General features: G+C 35.7%; 1 protein-coding gene across 2 annotated transcripts in view; it reads right to left on the bottom strand.

Moving 5' to 3' along the window:
• The window catches only part of LOC149829996 (heterogeneous nuclear ribonucleoprotein 1-like), a 55,878-nt gene extending 39,925 nt beyond the window's left edge, over positions 1–15,953 (bottom strand). Inside the window, exons 1-2 of one of the 2 annotated variants that reach the window (XM_090016228.1) lie at positions 15,538–15,953; positions 15,288–15,328 (exon numbers count right to left, since the gene is read on the bottom strand). In XM_090016228.1, the coding sequence (XP_089872354.1) occupies positions 15,288–15,328; positions 15,538–15,725 (229 nt within the window). In that variant the 5' untranslated portion in view covers positions 15,726–15,953. Of the gene's footprint in view, positions 1–15,159; positions 15,329–15,537 lie in introns of those variants that run through there. The other variant, XM_090016227.1, reaches the window with a different exon arrangement.
• Between the last annotated feature and the right edge of the window lie 10,123 nt (positions 15,954–26,076).

Below are 26,076 nucleotides of genomic sequence, written 5' to 3'. Positions count from 1 at the left end.
CATCGCCCATCGGTTGCCGCCCACCGCCCTCTCCTTCACCTACTCTGTCTTCCCTCACTCCATCTCTCGCCATCGTGTGCCAACGACAACGACCTCCGAGCACCGACGTCGCCGTGTGCCATGTGCCGCCGACGATGACCCCTGAGCACTGACGCTGTCGTGTGACGTGTGCCAATGACCCGACGACCCCCAAACAACCTGACTCGTTGACAGTGTCTCGTGTTGCGATAGGGTCCAGACACAACTGGGCTCTCACCCTCTCTGATGCCCCTTTCCAAGGGACTTGGGTATAATCCGTTAGTGAAGATGCTTCTACAGACTACAATTCGGTAGACGAAGTCTACCGATTCTCAAGTTGGGCTATTCCCAGTTCGCTCGCCATTACTAGGGGAATCCTTGTAAGTTTATTTTCCTTCGCTTATTGATATGCTTAAACTCAGCGGGTGGCCTCACCTGACCTGGGGTCGCTAAGCTGAGACGAGAAATCGCCTTTAGAGTTCCAGCAAACTTCTGACGCTTCATGCGAGCTGCGACAATCCCACCGCACACAGAGTGCACGGGTATGGTAATCCACCGCTTGCCTCACTACATTGTGCAGTGAGCCAACATTTCAACCGACGGCACACCCATAAAAAAGGCATGGCAGGTCAATCCTCCGTTTGTACATTTGTGCTTTGCAAGTGCGTAACTGAGCTAATTACGCGATGTTTATTGCTAAGCATCGCATGCAGCTAAAAATGCCATGCAAAAAGAAATAAGAAAAATGCAAAGGCAAAAGCATGCAAATTGGGTAAATACCCGTGGTAAGTGATGCAGGCGCATCATAGGTTATTTAATTTCTTGGAATGCAACATTTTTTTGTTCACACACTCACTTAGTTGTGGATATCTAGGATTGCTTTGCTGGAGTTCGGAGATCATGTTGAGCATGATTTGAATGTATGAAAGTGCTCTTATTTTTTGAGTTCGGATTTCATACTAGTCATGGTAGTAGTTAGCGAGATATTGAAGTGTGTTTGTTGCAGGTACATGTTTGACATTGTTATGGTATGAATGAGTGATTGTATTGTCATGTTTGATGGTATTGTATCCGTGCTTGCATGAAGTTATTTTCAATTTGATTATACCTTCAATGGAAAATTGTATCATGAAAACATGTTTCAAATGAATGTATCGTGTTGATGAATGTGATTTCATCATTCTAAATATCTTTGTGATGAGTGTAAATATGATGTGATGGTTTTGCACATGAAAATATTAAGTTATCAATGCATGCATCATAGTTCTTGTGATTGAATGACATCATATATATATATATCAAATCATTACATCCACCGTCAATGCATGATAAATTAGATATTTTCTTCATCGTAGCATTCTTATGATTCTCTTTTAACTAGTTATGATAATATCTGTAACATCATAGGACAAAATTACTGCAAACCGTGAATGGATGTATCGTAGGATAGTTTACAATGAGGTATCGTTTGAATATATGGATGGTGTTGACAATTTTATTGAATTTGCAACGGCAAGTGTCAGTACAGTGGATCCCACTGGTCGGATCAAGTGCCCCTGCACGATGTGTAAGAACAATCGATTTGTAGAACCTCATGGCGTTACACATCACCTATACAGGAAGGGTTTTATGAGTGATTATCAGAATTGGATGTTTCATGGTGAAGAATTTTGAAACAATTTTAACGCACGGGTGGATGTGATGCACGATAATCCATATATAAATTTAATATTTGATGCCGCAGGACCAAAACTGGGTTCTGTTATGGGTCCTAGTGATGTACCAACTTGGGTAAAGGAAGAAGCAACAACAAACGATGCAGCTAGTACATTTTATGACTAAATTAGAGAGATGTTGAAGAGCCACTTTGGAATGGTTGAGAGAGCCACCACTATCTTGTCTGCAGTTCAAAACATGATTGACTCAAATTATACTCAGTATTCAAATTCAGTAGTTGAAGAATTTCTTGTATAGGTGATGTCTAACGCCATGAGATTCTACAAATCGATTGTTCTTACACATCGTGCAGGGTTTTACGAGTGATTATCAGAATTGGATGTTTCATGGTGAAGAATTTTGAAACAATTTTAATGCACGGGTGGATGTGATGCACGATAATCCATATGTAAATTTGATATTTGATGCCGCAGGACCAAAACTGGGTTCTGCTATGGGTCCTAGTGGTGTACCAACTTAGGTAAAGGAAGAAGAAGAAGCAAACGATGCAGTTAGTAGATTTTATGACTAAATTAGAGAGATGTTGAAGAGCCACTTTAGAATGGTTGAGAGAGTCACCACTATCTTGTCTGCAGTTCTTCAACTACTGAATTTGAATTCCGAGTATAATTTGAGTCAATCATGTTTTGACCATCTGTGCTCTATTGTGAAGAGTATGTTGCCCAAAGATGAGAAATTGCCACAAAATTTCTATCGTGCGAAGGTTATGGTCAACGCTCTAGGTATAGGGTATCAAAAGATAGATGTTTGTCCAAATCACTGCATGTATTTCAGAGATCAAGAAAATAGCAGATCATGTCTGTCATGTGGGCATAGGCAATGGTAGCACGAGGTCAAAAGAAGTATCATACAAGTCACTCTGCTACTTCCCTCTCACCCCTGAATTGCAATGATTGTATATGTCTTCGAGGACAGCTAAACACATGAGATGACATGCAAATAAAGTTCGACATGATAAAGACAAAATCACGCATCATGTTGACACGGAAGCTTGGAAGCAATTTGATCGTACTCATCAGACCTTCGCAATGGAATTGAGAAATGTTAGGCTCGATTTATGTACAGATGGATTTAATCCATTTGGAGGTAAATCAACTCCATACTCGTGTTGCCCAGTATTTGTCACCACATACAACCTTCTTCCAAGCTTGTGTATGAAGCGTCAAAATCTTTTCTCATCTCTATTGATTCCTGGTCCGACCTCTTCGGGCCAAAATCTTGATGTATATTTAAGGTCATTGATTGATGAACTGAAAATATTGTATGATGACGGTGTACTCATGTACAATGCCCACAAAAAACAAAACTTCAATATGAAGGTTGATGTTCTATAGACAATCAATGAGGAGGTTGGCATGTTCGTACTGCATGGAAGATACAAAATCTTTTAGATTGACGCATGGAAAGAAGTCGTGTTGGTTTGATTGTTACCGTCGATTTCTACCCAACGACCATCTGTTTCGACGACAAAGGGATGTGTTTTAAGCAGGCACAACTGAAATGAAAGGTCCACCTATATGGTTGTCTGGCATAGAGATTTTAAGACGATTGCGATACTTTCCATACGGACTGACAGATGCCTGTAGTCCGACGCCCTTCCTTGGATTTGAGAATGATCACAATTGGACAAAGAAATCTATATTTTGGAAACTACCATATTGGTCAACCTTATTGATACGATATAAGTTAGATGTGATACATGTGGAGAAAAATGTGTTTGATAATGTATTCAGTACGGTAATGAATATCAAGAAAAAAACAAAGGATAATCCGAAGGCCCGTATGGATTTAAAAGTAATATGTAAAAGACCAGAATTGGAACTCAAAGAGTACAATGGCAAAGTACTGAAACCAAAGGCAAGTTACGTGTTTGGACCAAATCAAGTAAAGCAGGTATGTCAATGGTTGAGACAGTTGAGATTTTCAGATGGATACGTCTCTAGCATTGTTCGGGCCGTGAAGATAGACGAGGGACAATTATATGGGTTGAAGAGCTATGATTGTCATATCATTATGCAACGATTGATTCCCCTAGCATTTCATGATATGTTAGACAAACCTATATGGGGAGTATTATCCGAGTTGAGTAGATTTTTTAGAACATTATGCGCATCGAAAGTTGTAGTAACTGAGGTAAAGAATCTCGAGGATTCTGTAGTCACTACTATTTGTCAGTTAGAGAAGATATTTCCGCCAGCATTTTTCGATGTTATGGAACATGTGATCATACATTTGTCATATGAACTTAGGATTGGTGGTCCCGTGCAATATCGGTGGATGTACCCATTTGAAAGGTATATTTTTTTATATTTTTTTCTGCAATGCTATTGGGAATTTATTGTATTACGAGATGTATAGTGTTAATAGATGCATGTTTGACCTCAAAAAAAGGTTCGAAATAAAGTAAGAGTGGAGGGTTCAATTTGTGAAGCATACGCTTTAGAAGAGATTTCAAATTTCTCATCTATGTACTTTGAACCTCACATTTCAACACGTTACACTTACCTACCTCGTAATGATGATGGAGAACAAGTTATTGTGACTGACGAAATATCGATATTTAAACTACTTGGGCATGCCTTTAGCAGTTGCTGGTCAAGACACTTGAAAGATCGAGAGCAAGACACAGCACAAATTTATATCCTTTTTAATTGCTCAGCGATCGACCCATGCATCGAGTAAGTATACTTAATATGTTACACTAAGTTCTCTATGTACGTACATGGTTCGGTAATATAAATATTTGTTAAGTGCATACGATTAGATCTAGAGTTGCGAAGAGAACTTCCACATCTCACTGATTCAGAAGTACAGAAACAACGTGAAAATAAGTTTGTGGCATGGTTGAAAGAGTTGGTAAGGACGATGACATACATTCTTTCCGTGTAAACAACAATATATTACTTAATTGGTCGTGATCACAATCATTGTTTATGCTTGTAGGTCCGTCATGGTGATATTAATGACCAAGGAATATGTGATTTACAAAATAGTCTGACCAAAGTTGTGTAATGTTACAACGGTTACATCGTAAATGGTTATTAATTTCATACAAAAGACTATGGTGTAAACAAGTCAACGATGAATAAATGGTGTGTGTCAAGGGTAGTAGCTACGGTGAAAATGAACATGACTACTACGGTGTTATTGAAGAAATAATGAAGTTGACTTACTTCGGCATAAATTAGAGGATAACTTTATTCAAGTGTCATTGGTTTGATGTCACGGCAACAAGAGTCGACAAAAGCTCAGGCATTGTGGAGGTGAATCATAAATCAAGGTTTGAAACATATGAACCACTCATATTAGCCTCGCAAGCTCAACAAGTTTACTATACTTCATATCTGAATACAAGGAAGTCAGATAGAAATGAATTGTGGGTAGTTTGCAAGATGAAGTCTAAATTATACCCCGAGTATGATCAGTTACAGGAAGACAAGATGGATGAAGAGGGTGATTACTATCAATCAGATGATATGTATAATTTCTCTTATGGCCACCACGATTTCACACATGGTCTGCATGTCACATCTCTATTGTTCGATGGCACACGTATGAAAGAATGTGATCCAAATGATATACCAAGTGCATGGGCGCCCAATGAAGAAGAAGACGAAGAGGAGGAGGAGGAAGAAGAATATGAAAGTCAAACAAGTGACGAGGAAGCATACTCGAAATAGTGAAATACATCTTATAATGCATATCACATCACTTTCTCGTATGCTCATATGCTCTTTTGTTTGTATTTTGGAGACCATGGTAGTCATGGTTGTAGTTAGCGGGATATTGGAGTGTGTTTGTTGCAGGTACATGTTTGACATTATTGTGATATGAATGATTTGAATGTATTGCAATGTTTGATGTAACTGTATGCATGCTTGCAGGAAGTTATTTTCAATTTGATTATGTATATATGTTCATGGTATTGCACATCATGTTACATTCCATGCATACTTACCGTGTACATGCCCAGTTCATGCATAGTTATAAAACGGATTCATGTAGGACCTTTAAATCTTTAAATTTCATGTATATGTCATGTCCATGATAAGATCAAGAGTTATGTAACTGATCCAAATAACATTTTTATTTGTTAGAATATGGTTCGTGGAGGTCACAGTGGTCGAGCACCCAGTGGTCGAGGATCAAGTGGAGGTCGTGATAACTAGTCTCAACCTTCGTTTTCAGCTAATGCTTTGATAGGTATATCATTTAAATAATTATATACTTGATGATTAGTTTAAACGTGCATTGTGTGAATTTTTAACTCATTTTTCTATATGTTGTTTTGCCTGCACATGACCCACTTACACTAGCTATCACAACGTCGGATGCAGGGTCTTCTCAGTCTGACACACTACGACTCATTCAAATAGTGTATATCGATAGTCGACTGTAAGTATTTCATTTTTACTTATCCAATACTTATCTTATAAATAGTGTATATCGATAGTCGATTGTTAATGTGTATCAATATGTACACCGCGAGGTTCGAGCCACAAGAAGTAATACGAGAAATTAGGCAGTCACTAGTTCAACATCTTTGAGGACCGGTCGCTCAATGGAAAGAGTACCTGAATGAAGTGTTGGACAGATTGTGGTCCTCATTCATGGTATACAATCGTTTATCATAGCTAATGTGTTTCATATTTAATTTTTTTTTATAGTCATGTGTACTAACTTTCTGAAATTATTTGTATGCTTCGAATCGCTTCACGACTGCGAAGGAGGAGCAGGACGCGAGGCGGGTGTGGCAGAAGGTGGTTGTCAATCGATTTGTCGATATGCTGTACAATATGAAGACTGCAACAATAAAAGCATCTGGTGGGATAGATGATCCACTGCAGTGGAAGGGTCATGGCCCTCCTACTATCAGGTCAGATTATTGGGATGCAACGTGCGACAAGTGGGCAGGGTATGATTTTCGAAACCGCTCAGCAAAGGCTGCACAAAACCGAGCGAAGATGCCTAATGCCCATCTACACACAAGTGTTTCTAGGACTTTTGGGAGCCACCTGAAGAAAATGGTAACTCCTCAATATATATATATATATATATATATATATATATATATATACCAAATTTATAAGATTTGTTGCATACTTTTTAATTGATTTTTTTATCATTTAACCTTGCAGGAAGCAGAAAAAGTAGGCATTTTGCCTTACAAGGATGTGTTTGTTGAAACACATAAACGTAAGAGCACGGGAGAGTTCGTATCAGAGAAGGCGAAAGCGACAACGATATGTATTTATTGTATTAATAAACATTGTAATAGACAAGTTACCATAAACATTATAATTCTTAATTATTAATCCTTACTTTGTAGGAGTCAAACGAGCAACAGATGGTAGAGCGATATGGCGATGACTCCACTCAGCATCTGCCTTTTGATCATGTAGCATAGATGACTGCAACCGGTGAACCGAAAAAGGGTCGTGTGTTCGGGTTTAGGAGTAATACGAACACCACACCAGTCGTTGTCAACTCGCTCTCAGAGTTCTCCCGCCAGCATCAATTCTCAGTGTTTGATTAACCCTGTTAATTCTTGGAATGGTGTTTGTCAGCTTGTTAAGGACATAGTGCGTGACTTTTTACATGAAGTCATTTATGACGTTGTCCGTAATTAGTTGTGCAACTTTTTTCGGGACAGAAAAACTTTGTCTGCAGATGTCTGTCAAGTATAAAAGTTTCATGTCATTTGTTTCATGTTGTTAGATTTCAAGCTATTATATGCATGATTTCATCACATATGAGCATGATTTCATCGTTATGAAAGATTTTTTAGTGCCTTATAACACATATATGCATGATTGAATTACTACGAAAGTTTTTTGACAACCTTAGAATACATATGAGCATGATTTCATCATTATAAAAGTTTTTTGACTGCCTTAGAACACATATATGTATGCTTGAATCACTATGAAAGTTTTTTGACAACCTTAGAACACATATATGCATGATTGAATCACTATGAAAGTTTTTTGACAACCTTAGAACACATATATGCATGATTGAATCACTATGAAAGTTTTTTAACAACCTTAGAACACATATATAAGCATGATTTCATCACTATGAAATTGTTTGACTGCCTTATAACACATATATGCATGATTGAATCACTATGAGAGTTTTTTGACAACCTTAGAACACATATAAGCATGATTTCATCACTATAAAAGTTTTTTAGCTGCCTTATAACACATATATGCATGATTGAATCACTATCAAAAAGATTTTACAACATTAAAACACATATAAGCATGATTTCATCACTATAAAAGTTTTTTGACTGTGTTATAACACATATATGCATGATTTCATCACTATGAAAGTTTTTTGACAACCTTAGAACACATATATGCATGATTGAATCACTATGAAAGTTTTTTGACAACCTTAGAACATATATAAGCATGATTTCATCACTATGAATTTGTTTGACTGTTAACACATATATGCATGATTAAATCACTATGAGAGTTTTTTGACAACCTTAGAACACATATAAACATAATTTCATCACTATGAAAGTTTTTTAACTGCCTTATAACACATATATGCATATTGAATCACTATGAAAGATTTTTTACAACATTAGAACACATATAAGCATGATTTCATCACTATGAAAGTTTTTTTAGTGCCTTATAACACATATATGCATGATTGAATCACTATGAAAGTTTTTTGACAACCTTAGAACACATATATGCATGATTGAATCACTATAAAAGTTTTTTTACAACTTTAGAACACATATATAAGCATGATTTCATCAGTATGAAATTGTTTGACTATCTTATAACACATATATGCATGATTGAATCACTACGAAAGTTTTTTTACAACCTTAAAACACATATAAGCATGATTTCATCACTATGAAAGCTTTTTGACTGCCTTATAACACATAGATGCATGATTGTGATACATAACACATTTATTTGACAGCCTTATAAACCATATATGCATGCTTGAATCACTATTACATTTTTTTGACAACCTTAGAATACATATTTGCACGATTGAATCACTATGAATTTTTTTTTGGCAGCCTTAGAACACATATCTGAATTCTGTTAATGTGCTTCACTTTATTGCTAGTCTATGTGTCATTCATCCATGTTACTTTGATTGCCTTAGATTAGGTGCATTGCATATAATTTATTTCATTATATTTTGTTTATCAATACTAACCTTTCAGTTCTATTGTAGGATGCTGGAAATAATCAGCGTAGAGGAGCTGATGGAGGCATGGATGAAGGGGGCAGATCGAGACAATGAAGAGGATGATGCTCTGAATCTTAGCGATGATTAGATTCATGTGTTGAATTTGTTGCACCTACTTGTTGTTTCAAACGAAACTCTTTGTATATGTTCACGTGTAAATAATTAGAACTTGGCGAGGATTATAGTGGATCGCTAAATTTTTTTCCCTTGTAACTTGTGTTAAATTTGTTTCACCTGCTTTGTATATGTATTTTTTATATGTACTTTGTTTTTTATACACAGGATATATAAATTGTATAACGAGAAAATTTTTCTCAATATTTATATTTCAAACAAATTTTTAAAAATTTTTTTATTTTTGCGACGGATTAGCGATGGATACTATATGTCGCTAATTAGTATCAGCCTCTAATTTAGCGACGGATTAGGGATGGATATTTATCTATCGCAAAACTGAATCAGTGATGTTTTGCGGCAGATTGTAATCCATCGCAAATCCATCGCTACAATAGTGACGGATGTGCATCTGTCGCAAAACCAAATCTCTGCGGATTAGCGATGGCCTCGCGATGAATCATGGCATTCGCTAATCCATTTCAAATTAGCGACGGAAGTAACGACGGATGTGTTTTATCGCTAATTAGCTACTAGGAAATTGCGATAAAGTTATCTGTCACTAGTCCATCGCTAAACTGTTCAGTGACGGATTTGCGACGGATTATGTCTGTCGCTAATCCGCAGACTTCTTGTAGTGATTGTGCTCGGACATATTGTGCCCAAGAGAGGAATTGGATAGGATTTGAGCAGAAATCTTATATCATATGTATATAGTAAGAGTAGGATTAGATTGTATTTTCTTTTCATCTTTGCTTTGCTTTTGATTTGATTGTTTCATTTTTTATTTTTGTTTCTTTAGATTTTGTCATGCATATATGCTTTGATCTTTTGTGCTTTAGTGTTATGAGTTACAGGACACAAGGCACTTTTATAGGAGTATACCATTTGTCGGACCGGCAAAAAATCATGCATTTGTATATGCATGGTGGTGGTGCAAGGACAAGGCAATATGCATGCTTAAAAGGGCTTTGTGCATAAACAGGTTGTATCTTTCTATCCTCCCATATTTATTTCTTCATGTTCTTAGGTGTGCATCTGCATCTGTATGTTTGCATTTTTTGTATGCTACTAGGGACAGTGTCATTCAAGCATGGGAGAGGATATGAGATGTACACCCAAATTTTTTTGTCCATGTATATGATAAAAACCCATAAAATTAGGCCTTTAAGAAACAATGTTAGAGTTTGTTTTGAATCACAGTCTTATTTTTGAAAAACTAAGCAAATGAAATATATATATATGAAAAAAAATAAGTGCTTCAAAGAAAAAGAGCATACGTTTAGTTTGCTTGATATCCTAGTTGTTCCTTAGCAGCCGAACTCAGACACAAGTTGAAGTGTTTGCTTCTCATGTTGAAAAGGAAAACTAAGGAGATCACTTCTTTGTCTAGTCGACATATGTGGCCATTTGGTTCGAACAAGAAGAGACTGAAGGGTGTTTTACACCTGGTGCCCTAAAGTCATCTGGTTTGGGAGCCACCGGCCTGAAATCCCACTACATGGACTTAACAGAAAGCCTAATAGATGTAAACGTTGCACATGACAGGAAAAGGACTATACGTAACTATAAAAATCTAAGGTCTAGTGACTCGAGCAATTAAGTCTGAGGGATACTCTATATTTGGTGTCCTAAGGTCGTCGGGCCTGGGAGTCACTGACCTAAAATTTAATATAGTGCTCAACTGAAGAAAAAAAAGTATGAAAATTTGAAAAAGAAAAAAAATAAGAATAAGAGCTTAATGACAAATTCATTAACTGTGCAGAAAACATACAAGTGATGATAAATATACATGACTTTATGAGGAAAAAACATAGATAATTACAATTTTTAGAAAGGTGAAAGAAAAAATTTTCTACTGTGGAGGCAAGTAAACTCTAAATATGTTGTGAGAATGTAATTGCATAAAATATTTTTTAAACTAATTTCTTAATAGCCTAATGCTTTTTAAAAAATATATACTTATGCATGACAGAGATGCTTGTGGGTTGCATCGCTACAAACCCTCACAAGACCTTACTTGTCCACTAGGATAACCCAGGGGTTTAAAGGGTATGTTACATATGCAATGCAATTGTGATTCCTACGAAAGTGAGTTAGGATTTGTTTATTATTTGCTTTTAAATTCATGCATTGTTTATTTCTAGTTCTTAGCAAAGTAATTTCGATTTAGTTTGCTCAGGACTAGCAAACAAATAAGCATGGGGGCATTTGATAATGCATAAAATGCATATTATATTATCACAAAATTATGCAATTATATAAACTTTTATAGTTTAAACACCCTTGTTTATGTTGTTTTAGGTATGAATGAGCTACGGTTTGAATTTTATAAGAATCAGAGTTAAAATGAGAAAATTAGAGCATTTTCTTTGAAATTGAATCTGTATCGATGCGAACTGGATCCAGATCCAATCCAAAATTATTCAAATAGCATTGGGATCTGGTCCACACGTCCTCTTAAACCTAAATCCAAGATCTACACGTAAATATTTTCATAAAAAAAACTTTTTGAAAATGGCACAGGCACTTTTTTGTAATTTTAGAATGTTTTGGGTACTATTTTTAAAATAGTTAAAATAAGGACCTATTTCATAATTTTCATAAATTATTTTTTATAAAAGGAGAACGTCCAACAATGTAGAGATTGTCTTCCCCTAGGGTTTAATGCCACCCTCTCTTCCAAACCTTTTCTACCCTTTTGCTTTCTGACTTCTTCTTCTCCCTTGTTCTTTCTCGCCTTCGATTTTCAATCTTCTTCCCCTCCATTGTTTTTGTATTTCTTTTCGTTGTTTTGGTTTTGGTTTTGGTTTTGGCACACTATTGGAGGCTTCAACTCGGATTTGGTGTGAACCACCATCTACCTTCATGATCGGTCGGTCGATAAAACTCTCCCTTTGCAACTGACCGATCACTTTTCTCCACCATTAATCTCCCTCTTCGTCAACTCGGTCTCCAACGTAGTGGTCAAAAACGGATTCCAACGACAAAAAGGATGTCTGCGGCGTAAAAAACTATGTGTAAGTTCGCTCCCCTCTACCCGCACATTTGTCGAGCAGCCCTTGCGGTGTGTCTTCCTCCCCCTCTCTACTTTTCGGTCTTTAAACCCTTTGTTTTTTTTAAAAGTAACCAATCTTGGCTCATTTTTTTTTCGTTTTGTTTTGGGTTTTTTATATTAGGTGTTATTTAGTGTCTAGAATACGTTTATGTGATCTGATCATTTTCATTTTGGTGTTTTGGTCGAGTCTTATTTCGTCTGGGTCCAAGAACTTAACCGAAAAGGCCCGTCGAGAAAGTTCTGTTTTGTAAAATCTGTATGTATATATTCGTAGCATAGTTTATTTATATTTTTTATTTGATTAGAGTAGATTTAGATCAAATCTGAGTTTCTTGGTTTTTAGATTTAGGTTTTTCTAAAAATAAATTAGGCAAAATTAGGGTTTTTCGATTTTTAGTGTTTTTCTTCATATTTTTTATATTTTCTTGAAATCATTAGTTGTAGAATAGTTTCTTTTTATGATCTTCGTGATTTTAAGATAGTTTAGGTTAAGATTTAATGTAGAATTAATTTAGAATAAGTTCTTTATTTTCAGTATTCATTATATTAATTATTTAAATTAAAATAAATTAGTCGATTTAGGGTTTTTATAATATTTTTAATTTTTGTCAATTAGATCTGAATATTTTTTGTTTATTTTCAGTATTAGAATAGTTTAGTTAGTGTTTAATTCGTGTTCTTGATATTCATTAATTGCTTTAGTTAGTTTTATTTAATTATTAGATTAAATTAGATTAATAGGTAGAATAATTAGATATTATAATTAATTTTTATTTCCATCGAATACGATAGTTTAATTTGTTGTCTTTATCAGTAGTTAAAGTTAGCTTTAGTTCCAGAAATCTTAATTCCATTAATTAGATTAGAATTAATTTTTTTAGTTGTCATTGTCATTTTTTAATTAATTAGAACAAATTAAGCATAATTAGATAGATGAGATTTTGTTTTAATCACTTAGTCAATTTTAATTCACGTTAATGCATATTTGTTTTAGATTAGTCAGTTTAATATTGTTTTAGTTTCACATAAGTTAGATCAATTAAAATTATATTAGCCGCTTCCTTTTCTCTAGTGTAATTATCATTTTCCTTTTAACATAATTACTATTAATTTTCATTGTATATGTGAGTAGTTGTAGGTAAATACTAGCTTTAATTCAACATTCAGTTAGTCTAGATTCACGTTAGTTTAGCCAGCCTTTGATTTCATGCCTTGCCCTTTAATCTTGTCCAAGTTCGTTAGATGAATAGATAGCTGATCATTTATTTCTTTATTCATTGATTAATTAATTAGTTTAGATAGTTAGATTAATTATTATTATTGCTAGATTCATTGTTTAGTTAAATTCACGTCAATTTGGTTCAGTTCTTATTCCAAGCTTGTAGTCAAATTAGTTTAGTTAAATAGATTTAGAATAGCTGATTCTTCCTTTTTTCTTTTAATTCATTGATTCAACAGAGTAAATTAGATAGCTTAAGTAGTCTATTTTATTTCCAGATTTATAATCAGTTACATTAGTTATTTCCATACAACATTATTTGTTAATTAGTTAACCTTTTCTTGAATTTTGATTATTGAATTCTTGTTACTCAATTAGTTAATTTCTTTCTTAATATTTTAGTTGGTTATTGTCTTTTGATTAATTCGGTGAGTTGTTTGCTTTCTTTATTTATTAGTTGTTAGCTTAGTTAGTTAGTTTGTTATTTTTTGTCATTTAGTGAGTTAGTTTGTAATTAGTTTTAATTCTTAAATTCGGTTAGCTTGTTTTCTTGTTTGTTAGTCAATTAATTAAATTAGTTAGTTGCTTTATTGTTTCTTGGTTAGTTAAATTAATTAGTTAATTTAGATTAATTATTGTGTAGCATTAAGTGTAGTTATTGTCTAGTTTACTTCATTTGTTAATTGCATTGTTTCCTTTAAATTTATAGTTCTCTCTTAATTTAGTTCCCTTAATTGGTTTGTCCCTCAATTTTAGGTCCCTTTATTTACTTAGTGACTATATTTTCTTTATTTAATATTTATTGTTTAGATTAGGGAAGGACCCTTTTTGTTTTTTTTATATTACAGGTCCCTACCTAGCCAGCGTAAGGAGGAAGGGTGGGTTGAGGTGAATATACAAAGAATAGGATTATAAAGATCCTTGAATTTCATCTGAGGGCCCAAGCATAATTAGGATTTTTATTATTTTTGTTCCATTTTTATTTGTATTAGCTTGTAACTAAGAGATAGCGTAATTTTCTTTTCTCAGTTATTAATAAAGTTAAGTTTAGTGAATTCTTTTGCCTAAGTATTGTTGCCTGTGGAGACAATCCGACTAGATACTCTGCAGCGAGTGCAACAACTGGTTTTAAAATTTATTATTTTGTGCACAGTTCTTGGTTTAAAAATATTGTTTTCTCAACATAGATAAAATTACATTCACCATCATGAATAGAACCAGACATCGATGGCATGAACAAATGCCACTTAACACATTGGTTTTGTTTAAATCCAAGTCCATGCAATCCTTTGCAGCAGGAAACAGACTATAAATTCACATAAAATAGTCATGTATTCATCCTTCTTTATCATAGCATAGTTAGTAAACTAAGAATAATCCAACATAGATGCACCTCTATCTACACTCAATTTCTCCAAAGCCAAAATCGCATATTTATGCTGATTCTCAAGGAAACCCAACAAAAGGTGAGATTCTTAATCAGAAGATGTTCATTCAATATTTTTCTTTTTTTCTAATTTCTTTCCTCAAGCTACATGGCATGTCAAATTGTTCTATGAATACAGAACATATTATCTGCATAATAAACAGATTATTATAAACATCCCAAATACAAATATGTTTTCAAGACAAAGAAAAATGACAACCAAAGTCAAGGAGACAATATAAGACAAGAGAATAGAAAAGCTACCAATTGCACTTCTATTCAGTATTCACCATGTAAGAATTAAAGTACCAATATCTACGGAAACAACTTATGAAATTCAATGTATACTTATTTCATTGCAGAGCAACTCCACTCCAATGTTGATCATATTCCATCAACCCAACAAAGAGAAGAAGAAACGCAGCAAGCACAATTTCCGAGAAAAAGAGAAGAAGACATCAGGAATTCGTGCATACCCTTTGTAGTCTTCCAGGCAATGCCACCAACAAATAGTTTCCTACCAAGCAAAGAAACAACCAGGGGGGTCAGAGTTAGCTAAACCGAATGATCGTCTGGCGGGTTCAGAAGATTTTCGGGAGTCGCATTGTGAATGGGGAACACAGACACACGGACAAACACATAAAAAAATCATTTCCCCTAAAAATCCAATTTTGAGAAACAACACTAGAAATTCACGAGTCCACAGCCACGGCGAAACTAACTAACCCTGAAGAAGCGTCCGACGGAGAGCCCATCCGCTTTTCACCGACACTATGGACACCGTCGATTCCTTCATCAGACCCTTCCCCCTCGTTTTCCACCCGCTCCTTCTCCTCCTCCTCCTCGCCGTTCGCGACGGGGATATCCTCGCCATCGATGCTGTCCCGCGCATACTCCTCTGCCGCGACGTCCATGGAAGTTTTCCACTCTGAGACCTGCAAACAAACACACGTAGAGAGAGCGCGACGGTGTCCTCGTCCTCCTCTTCCTCTTCTTCCGAAGAAACCCACTACACCGCCATAAAGAAGAATGGCCCGAGGATGAGCTCTAGGGCCTCTCGAATTCCCGTTCCTCAGCAGAACCCTAAACCCTAAACTAGGGTTTCGGCCATTTTTGAGTTTAGGAGAAGGCACAAACCCTAAAGTCGCAGACCAATGTTTGGGGATTCCCTGTTTCTCTTCTCCTTTTAAAGTTTTTTAGTAACTCATAGCACGTGCGGCCTGCCTATGATGCACGTGTCGAGCAAAAGCTGGTTTGGAAGTTGTAGGGGTGCAAGCGGGGGTTGGGTCTTTTTCCAAATCTGATCTGACCAAAGAGAGCGAAGCATTTAACCCCCCAATAGGGCATCTCATGCTCGGGGGTCTCAAAAAGCACGATGTATTTAAGCATGTGTGTCTCGTATCCTCATGTTTGTCAGCATTAATTAGCGTTGGAGTTTGATGCGATTGCAAAGACTTAAGTACCCTCTCCTCCATTGATGTCAAAAAAATGACGATTCTAGAAAAGGAGTGGTTGTAAAGACTTAAGTCCCTCGAAGATGATTATTTAAGACTCAGTCTCTGCACTGCAGGATTATCCGAGAAAGAAATCTCTCCTTGAGGAGGCCATGAACATGAACCCTCTCACTCTTTCTATCTCTTCTCTTTTTGCTTCGGTGCATATCCAACAGAAGATCCTACATTGCTTCATCAAGCACCGACTGACCTGCACATTGATTGTTGTGGAGCCTGATTCAGAGTTTTTACTCTTACAGGAGGAGGGTTTGGGGTCTCCTCCCAGCGTGGGTAGCATCATTCAACTAAATGAGTTGTGGATCCTGATTCAGAGTTTTTACCCTTACAGGAGAGGGGTCTGAGAGCTCCTCCCAGCGTGGGTAGCATCATTCAACTTGAAGAGTTGTGGAGCCTGATTCAGATTTTTTATCCTTACAAAAGAGGGGTCTGAGGGCTCCTCCGAGCATGGGTAGCATCATTCAACTTGATGAGTTATGGAGCTTGATTCAGAGATTTTTCCCTTACAGGAGGAGGGTTTGGGGGCTCCTCCCAGCGTGGATAGCATCATTCAACTTGATGAGTTGTGGAGCCTGATTTAGAGTTTTTGCCCTTACAAGAGAGGAGTTTGGAGACTCCTTCCAGCGTGGGTAGCATCGTTCAACTTGATGAGTTGTGGAGCCTGATTCATAGTTTTTGCCCTTACAGGAAGGGGTTTGGGGGCTCATCCCAGTCTGGGTAGCATCATTCAACTTGATGAGTTGTGGAGCCTGATTTAGAGTTTTTGCCCTTACAGGAGGGGGGTCCGGAGGCTCCCCCCCCCCCCCCCCCCGCGCGGTTAGTGGGTGGCCGAGGGGGGGAGTGCCCCCCGGACCAAATTTTTCGGGGTCCTTGTATAAATTTTTTATTTTCTTTCCCTCTTTTAACTATCGAAAAAGAGCAATAAAGCATTTTGTTTAATCGTGGGGCTCATGTTTCCTTCGGTTGTTTCTTGCTCGAGGTTTTTGTAACACCCATTCCCACGATTTTTTTATTTTTCTGTTTCTGTTTCTTTTTCACGGTTTCTTTAATGACTCCTTTACAGCGATTTTTAGTGTTGTCGGGTCTTCAATGAGCCCCACAACAGTTTATAGTATTGTTCGGTCTTCCAACAACGATTTGTAGTATTGTCGGGCCTTTCTATAACGATTTTTAGTGCTTTCGGGTCTCTAACGACCCGAACAACGATTTATAGTGTTATCTGGCCTTCCAACAACGATTTGTAGTATTGTCGGGCCTTCCTACGGCGATTTGTAGTATTTTCGGGTGTCCAACAAACCTCATAACAATTTATAGTGTTATACGGTCTTCCAACAGCGATTCGTAGTATTGTCAGGCTTTCATACAACGATTTGTAGTGTTTTTGAGTCTCTGACGAGCCCAACAACGATTTATAGTATTATTCGGTCTTCTAACAACAATTTGTAGTATTGATGAGCCTTCCTACAATGATTTGTAGTATTTTTGGGTCTCGAACAAGCCCCACAGCGATTTATAGTGTTATCCGGTCTTTCAACAATGATTTTTAGTGTCTTCTGCAAATCACTATAGCGATTTGCAGTGTTTTTGGGTTGCACAACACAAAATAATAGGGGTCTAGTTTTTAGTTAAAATGGATAATGAAATGATCATAGAAATCACTAAAAATTTACAGGATTAAACTACACTCAATAACGAAGACACCACTTTTTACGGATTTGAAATATGACCTCCAGTTAGGGAGATATGGCCCTAACAAGTTGGTCCTAATTCGAGTAGCGATTTACAGCGATTATACAAGGCCCCAAAAAAATTTGGTCCGGGGGGCACTGCCCCCCAAGCCCCCCGCCAGAGGCGGCCCCCTGGATCCCCGCCTGCGGTCAGCAAGGCCCGCGCTAAGGGGAGCTATCGGACCCCCCTCCTGTAAGGGCAAAAACTCTTAATCAGGCTCCACAACTCATCAAGTTGAATTATGCTACCCGCGTTGGGAGGAGCCCCCAAACCCCCTCCTGTAAGGGCAAAAACTATGAATCAGGCTCCACAACTCATCAAATTGAACGATGCTACAGTCAGTGTGCGGGTCAGTCGGTGTTTGATGGAGCAATGTAGGATCGTTTGCTGGATGTGCACAACAGTAGAAAGAGAAGAGAGAGAGAGAGAGGGTTGATGTTCATGGCCTTCTCCAGGGGGAACTCTTTGCCTCCCTTGATTTCTTTTCTAGAGAGAGAGGGTTTTACAGTGTTTTACGGAGAAGGAAGAAGAAGATGATGACGATAAAAAGTTCAAACATACATTTTTTATGGCTCAGGTTCGTTTCGCCGGATGTCCATCGGATCACCGACTCACCATCGGATCATCAGCTTACCATTGTTTTGCTGAATCACCATCAACGAAACGATTAAGGTTTGTTTCGTTGTGTAGACTTTGAAGATTCAACATCATCCTCGACTTTCTGGATGGAGGACATGTTTGTCCTTTTTTTGAACCGTTTGTTTTTCCTTTTTTGAATGAAGGGCATTTTTGTCATTTTCTCAAACCGTCATTTTATGAGAAGAATAGCAAGAAAGGGTACTTAAGTCTTTGCAACCACACCAGACTCCAATGCTAAGTGATGTCAACATACACAGGAATATGAGCCCCATGTGCTTGTATACATGGTGCTCATTCAGACCCCCGAACACATATGTGGGATTCAGTGAATCATCGGGGGAGAACATACACCACCCTCTCCCAAAGAGAGATACTTCGCGCAATGCATGGTCGGCATGCGGAAGTAATGTATGTTTTATAGACGTCTTCGGGTTCTAGAGCAAGCAGTGTCAGGGTCTGTCAGACCCGGACCACAATGGGATAAATAAATAGGTTTGGAACCGGGTAAGAACTAGGTCTGACCCAACCCGTTTCGTCTGTTTTACAGGAAAGTAAATGTACTTGACCTGTTTTCTGTGGATCCTATCTCAAATGGGAGTCCGATCATATCCAACTCCTGAATTCTACTGTGTGCTCTATCAAATCTAGATTTGTAACCGAACCCAGATTCAACCCTTTTTGGAGACCTCGGGTTTGGAGGAGGCTGCCTTGGGTCATTTTCATATTAGTGCTTCGATTGACACTCCTACTCAGGACTGGACAATGGGTTGGCTGGGACTGGCTTGACCTGGCCATTGATGTGCCCGTTGACCGGCTGGGTTGGGCCTAGGCCCGGTTGGGCTTAGGCTCGGCTGTAATACAAAACCCACGACCCTCTTATTAGGCTCATGGGTTTAATTCGGACTGGGTTGCAAGTCAGCATATATTCACAATATTTGTCATTCATTTCCTTGAATTCATAGTTTTTTTTAATTAAAATTTAAAACCATAAAGGAATACATAGGAATCAAGATGAATCCATTTTTTGAATCGTAGACTTGACCCGATATACGTTTGCCCACAGGCTGGTCCTACCCAACTCAGGATTTTGTTGGGTCAGGTTTAAGCTCAGTTTGGGTTGGACCTTCTTTTGAAAACTAGGTGCAAGCCCAACCTGTTCGAACTGGGCCACAAGACCCGGCCTATTGCTTAGCCCTACTCCTACCTTCCCAACACAATTTTATTAAAATGACAATTTTAATTTTCATCCCTTTTCTAAAATTATAACAAATTTGAACTGTCTGACCCATTCACATCCCTCTTCTCACTTTAAACGAGTAGTCAGACATAAGCTTCAATTGAATTATAAACATAACGATGTAAATGGATCAAATTCAGTCAGTTTTGAGATGGACCTGAAATACAATATGATGATTTAAGATCAGATCTAGATTTAACAGTATTGCTTTATATCTAGTTTGGACCCAAATTGTGATTTATGCTTGTTGTTTAATATTCGGATTTACCATGATCCAGTTCGTGTGCAACACATTTGTGTATGGTCAAGGGCTGGGACTAGTGCTTGCAAAAGAAATGAATTAGCCAAGCTTGACTCATTCGAGTGCCAAGCCAAGCCAAGTTTGAACTCATAATGAGCCCGAGTTAAACTTGTTTGTAGAAGAAATACATTTTTTTTATAGCCGGAAGAAATAGGATTACAAAAAAATACATATAAAATATATCTAAAATACATTTTTTACCAACTCACAAGCTTATACTAGTCGAGCCTAGCCTACTACCTATTGTTCATATTCAACTTTCCAAGCCTATGTTAGGAGATCAAATGAGCTCTTTATGCTGAACTTAGTCAAACCATGAGCAACTGACTTGTTTCCTAGCCCTAGCTAGGACCATTTAAGTTTTTGGGAAAAAAATTTATTTGATAGAGAAGTTGGGGTATACAGGACACTCGAACAATTACATATGAAAGAAACCAGTTTGATGGTTTATCCTTTCACTCCTTACTAAGCCTTGAGACATCTTATATTTACTAGACATTTGGTGTAACGCTCTTAAAATTTTAACCTTAATTATTATTCAAATATTAATTTTTTTTAGACCAATTTTTTTTATAAGTATAAGTAAATCGGATCTTATAATGTAAAAATAATTTTAAAAAATGGTTAAGACTTTGGGTAGAGTTACACTAAAGATAACAATTAAATCAAAATATGCGGAATATGCATATTTCAAACCACGTACAATATAAGATTGGAATATGAAGAATTTTAATTTCATTTCAAATTAGAATATAAAAACAATAGTTCAGTCTCTACATGAGCAAGTACTTAAAATGAAAAGATCATGTCTACCAAGATTGCAATATAAGAGTGAACCATCGAGGATGCAGCTAAACCAATCATTCGCTCAAACTACTCATCATACTTTACTTGCATTACCTGACCCCCATAAAATGTGGTCATACTCGCTAAAGTTTGGTAAAACAACCTAAACTCAAACTTAAAGAAAATATATCAAGTATTTAATGGTAAAACATGATATATTATTCATCAATCGTCAAGTGATAGACATGAGAACAATGTCCTATGAGTCATTCATTTCAAGCATTCGAATATAAAGCATTTAAAAGTATTTTATCACTCAATATTATATTCAACCTTAATTCACATAATAAAGAATAATTTATATACATTCAAGTCAGTCATCGTGTATATATATATATATATATATATATATATATATATATATATATATATGCATCTAAGACATTTAGATCATTGCATCATTTTCATATGTATTCATAATTCTTATAAACAATTAGACAAATCACATTTTTACCATCCTAGCATAAAAAACACACATGTACCTTCTAAATAATTTTGTTAAATATTCATGATACACATCAATCACGATACATAAGCATGATATATTTACTCAGACAATCATAATGCAATTATTTGCAATAAAACTATGTATGTATGATATATTATTCATTGTAGGCGTGATGTGTCATTCACCTATACGCTAACATAAGCGTCACAATCATAACCTTATATCAAGATTTAAAATCAATAAGGATTTTATTCTCACATTTGAGTTCAATATATAATCATGCTATAATAGAAAAGCTAAATCTATAGATTCATAATTGGCTATCACAATCAGCTCAGAAGATTATCATAATTCATCATAACATTTCATTTAGTCATATAAACATTCATAAGATCCACGTTGGATCGCCTGGTCTGGGAAATGCATAACCTCACAAGGAGTTATTGTCCTAGACGGATGGTCTACCTGGTCTTGGACAATGCACTTCCTCACAGGAATATATCATCTTCACGGGCTACCTGCTCTTGGGCAATGCACTTCCTCACAAAGACTTACTGCTATAGCCAGATTATATGATCTGGTCATGCACACCCTCACTAAGAATCATTTTGGAACAGTTCCTTAATGGGTATCATATCAAGTAAAAACTATTATGATACATGCATCAATACAATTGACCACTCTCAAGGTCGATAGCCACCAACACAGGCACAAACATGTATACAATTAATATGCATCACATCATACATCACTTCATATGGCACTTAAATCATAAAATCACACATTTAACTAATAAGTTTCCATAAACCATAGTTTACTATTGAACTTAAATATTTATCACATGCATTCATAATTTCATATCACATGGCATTTGAATCATATCATACAAAAGCATATTATCTTACGCATCATATCATCGCTACAAGGAATATTGTATTTTATAAATTAAATATCGAAGCATGCACAAACAAAATATGAGTTTTATGCATTCATACATGAACATGCACATTTTATAATACGAAACAACCAAATCTCAATATACGTAACTCCTATGCAGTTCGAGTTATGCACATAGAATTAAAGTTATATATGAATTATTTCACCACATGAATCAATATGCAAAGCAAGCATTTTATGCATAATGTGTCTCATACATAATATATATATACATATATATATATTAATAGCATTCAAAAAAACCATGGTTTGTTCTTGAAAGCACAGGATGTATTAGTCCATGTATAATGGTAATTGTATAATCTTATCATAAACATGATTTTATCGCTTATGCTTTCATGCATGATTACATAATTATTATTTCACACTAACATTCAATATGGTCTTGTCAAATACATCAATTTATGCAATATTCATTCACATAAATGCATGCTCAACCATTTACCTGCAACAAACACTCCATATTCTGCTATCTAAAATCATAACGAGCATGATCTCTGAACTACGATAAAAAATTAACTTATATTCTCATACATTTAAATAATGCTCAACATGATCTCTGAACTACAATCACAACAATCCTACATATTTACAACCAAGTGGTGTGTGTGAGTAGAAAAGTGTTGCATATAATATAAATAAATCTATTGGGTGATGCATTTGCACAACATACTTACCATGGGTATTTACCCGATTTGCATTTTGCATTGCATTGCATTCAATGCATATTGGCTTATAGTTGTTTTGATACTTAGCGTAAGTATCATATTTTTAGTATATCATGCACTCAAATCAGTTAAACATAGAGGCAACCATACTGCCCCTAGATATCCACAACTATGTGTGGTTAGTGTGCATAACTTGTATTTGCAATTCAGTAAAGTATTTAGCACAACAACATCATACTTACACAATTAGTACATAAACATGATCTCTACAAGTTCAGTTAAGAAAACTTACTTTAATAATGTGAAGAACAACAAATCAAAACCCAAAAGATCGAGCAATTTTAAAATTCACAAAGACCGTTGATCATGAATAATTTTTATGCATAATTTCATACATTTTCATGCATGATCATGTGCGATAAACATTTAAAAATGTTTGTTTGCGAAGGTTTCCATGTTTTTATCAAAATTAAAAATTGAGTAAATTTGAGCCTTTTGGAGTAATTTTGGGAGAATAATTAAGTTTTAGAAGTTACTTTTTAAAAGAGAGGTCTTTTGGAAATATTGAAAATTTATTAGACTCTTTTTAAAATAATCGCTAAAAACCTAATTAGCAATTATAAAAAGAAAGTTTTGAGAAAGAGGGGGAATTTTTCCCCTTTGAAGTCCACGCCCCCTCCTCTGCCTCTCTCTCTCTTTTCCCTCTCTCTTCCTATCGGTTTTTTTCCTTGTTCTTCCTTTCTTTTTTCTCTTCTTCTCTTCTTTTAAACGCTTTCATTGTCGGTATCTTCGTTCTTTATTCGTCATGGAGGTGTGTGCGACAAGTGAAAAGGCCATCTTCTTTCTCTCAAGCCCTCTGTCAGAGGTAAGCCGTAAGGTAAACTTCTTCTCCCCCTTCTTCGTAACATTTAGGATCATTGCATGCATTATTTAATTTGTTACATCTTCATAGCATAGAAAATAATCTGATTATTATATTTTTGTTTCAGCATATTAGAGTAGAGCATATACATCATAAAAAGTAGTTTTGATGATTTTTTTTATCATAAATCAGTTCTTGTTTGCTTATTTTATTTAGTGTAGAGTAAAATTTAATTTTCTGCAATAGCTAAGAAGTAGATTGTTATTTGTCAGGTGTTTTATTGTCGTGATTTTTGGCTTGGATTAGATCGCACACAGGCATCATTAGCAAAACCGATCGACGTGATATCTTTCATTATGCAGACCGGTGTGACCATGAACATGAACAACAAATCGTGCGTACATGCATGAGTTGTGCGTCATAGCTACAACCTGCCATTAATATTCGCCATCGTCGATCCATGCTGAACAATGAGTTTCTTTTTGTCCAGATTTAACATCTCGTTGATTAAGCATCGATTGGCAGTCTGCTGGAGCCTATATTTTTGCTGCTAAATAAATCATTAGAGGACCAACAGATTGCAAGTGGCACGCACATTAGGCACGAGCTAGTACAACACTTCATGTGTATCATTTTCTATTGGAGAGTAACGTCAATCACAATCCAGCGTGATTGACACTAAACTCAATATTCATTCAGTCAACATGACCCAGGGTAATCAAATTTTATTAGTGTGTATCATGCCAAACTTTTTTTTTATATAATTAGGTTCATTGAAGTTTTTTATTTAGCTTGTCGTGTAGTTAACGTCTTCTCTTCATTCTTACATTAGTTAACGTGAATTTCATATTAGATGTATTAGAAGTATTAAAGTAAGTAATATTCATTTATATTAGAAGGTTTTTGTTTTATAGTGTTAGGTAATTTATTTTGAGTCAATGTGTTCTTTTAGTCAAGAATTGTTTAGTTTCTTTGTTTTCAATCAGATAGATTTCATTAGTTTAGTTAGTTCTAAACACTATTCACGTTTTCTTCTTGGTGGCTAAGTAGATTAGTTTGTTTCTTTTAAGTGATCATAGTGAATTAGTTTATGTTTATTTACTTAGTTTCATAAATTGTTCTTGTTAATTAGTTAGTTTGTTTTGCTAATTTATCTTTTAGTAGTTTATTTCATGTTAGTTAGTATCTTATTTTTATGATTTTTTGCTTAAACTAGCATTAGATTTTATGTAGTTTTTGTGTTTCGTGTTTTGATTTTTGCAGGGAAGCATTCAGATGTGCGGTGAGCCCTCAAAAGTACCCCTAAAGAACCCTCTGAGGTCCTCTCAAAAGGCCCTTTAGGCTCTTCAGGGCATAGTGACAAACGTTTTTATCGACAATTTCTTGTTTTTCAAAAACTCATGAAAAATTAAAAAAAACCCATAAATCTCACATTTTTTGGCAAAATCTCGACAATAAAAATAATAATTTAAAAATATTTTTATAAGAAAATATTAATAAAAATTATTAAAATAAAAATTATTTAAAATAAAAATACATGATTTTTTTGCGATAAATAGTTGTTTAAAACATAAATATCGCATTTAAATCGCGACATTTATGTTTTTTTTATAAATCTCACAATATTTTGTAAATCTCACGAGAAATTACCGTTTTAAACTTTTAGGCAATTTCTCACTATATTATCACGAGATTTTCATAAATCTCGCGATATTTGTCACACTGCCTCAGGGAGCCCTCAAAGAAAAAAAAAGGAACATAAGTTAATATTCAAGCAACAATGAAGGGACTAGAACTCAAAACACTGAAGGCCTTTGCTTTTCTTTTTAGCTTAGGCTTTTATTTTATTTGATTCAATTCAATTCAAATTGGGTTTGTAATAAGGCACTCCACCACTCATGCGAGCCAGTTTTTATTTATTTGGTGTATGGCTTTCAGATTGTTTTTATATAAAATATCTTTTAAAAAACTATTTCATAAAACTCACACCAACAGCTCAAGCAACAATGCACTGAACACTTGGTGTATGGTCGAAAATGCCAAAAGCTCTAAAAATATGAAATCCCAA

Source organism: Nuphar pumila, chromosome 8, assembly GCF_984573655.1.
Source record: "Nuphar pumila chromosome 8, dmNupPumi1.hap1.1, whole genome shotgun sequence".
Lineage (NCBI taxonomy): Eukaryota > Viridiplantae > Streptophyta > Magnoliopsida > Nymphaeales > Nymphaeaceae > Nuphar > Nuphar pumila.
Note: the sequence above shows the minus strand (reverse complement) of the source record. Positions and strands in the feature narration are given on the sequence as shown.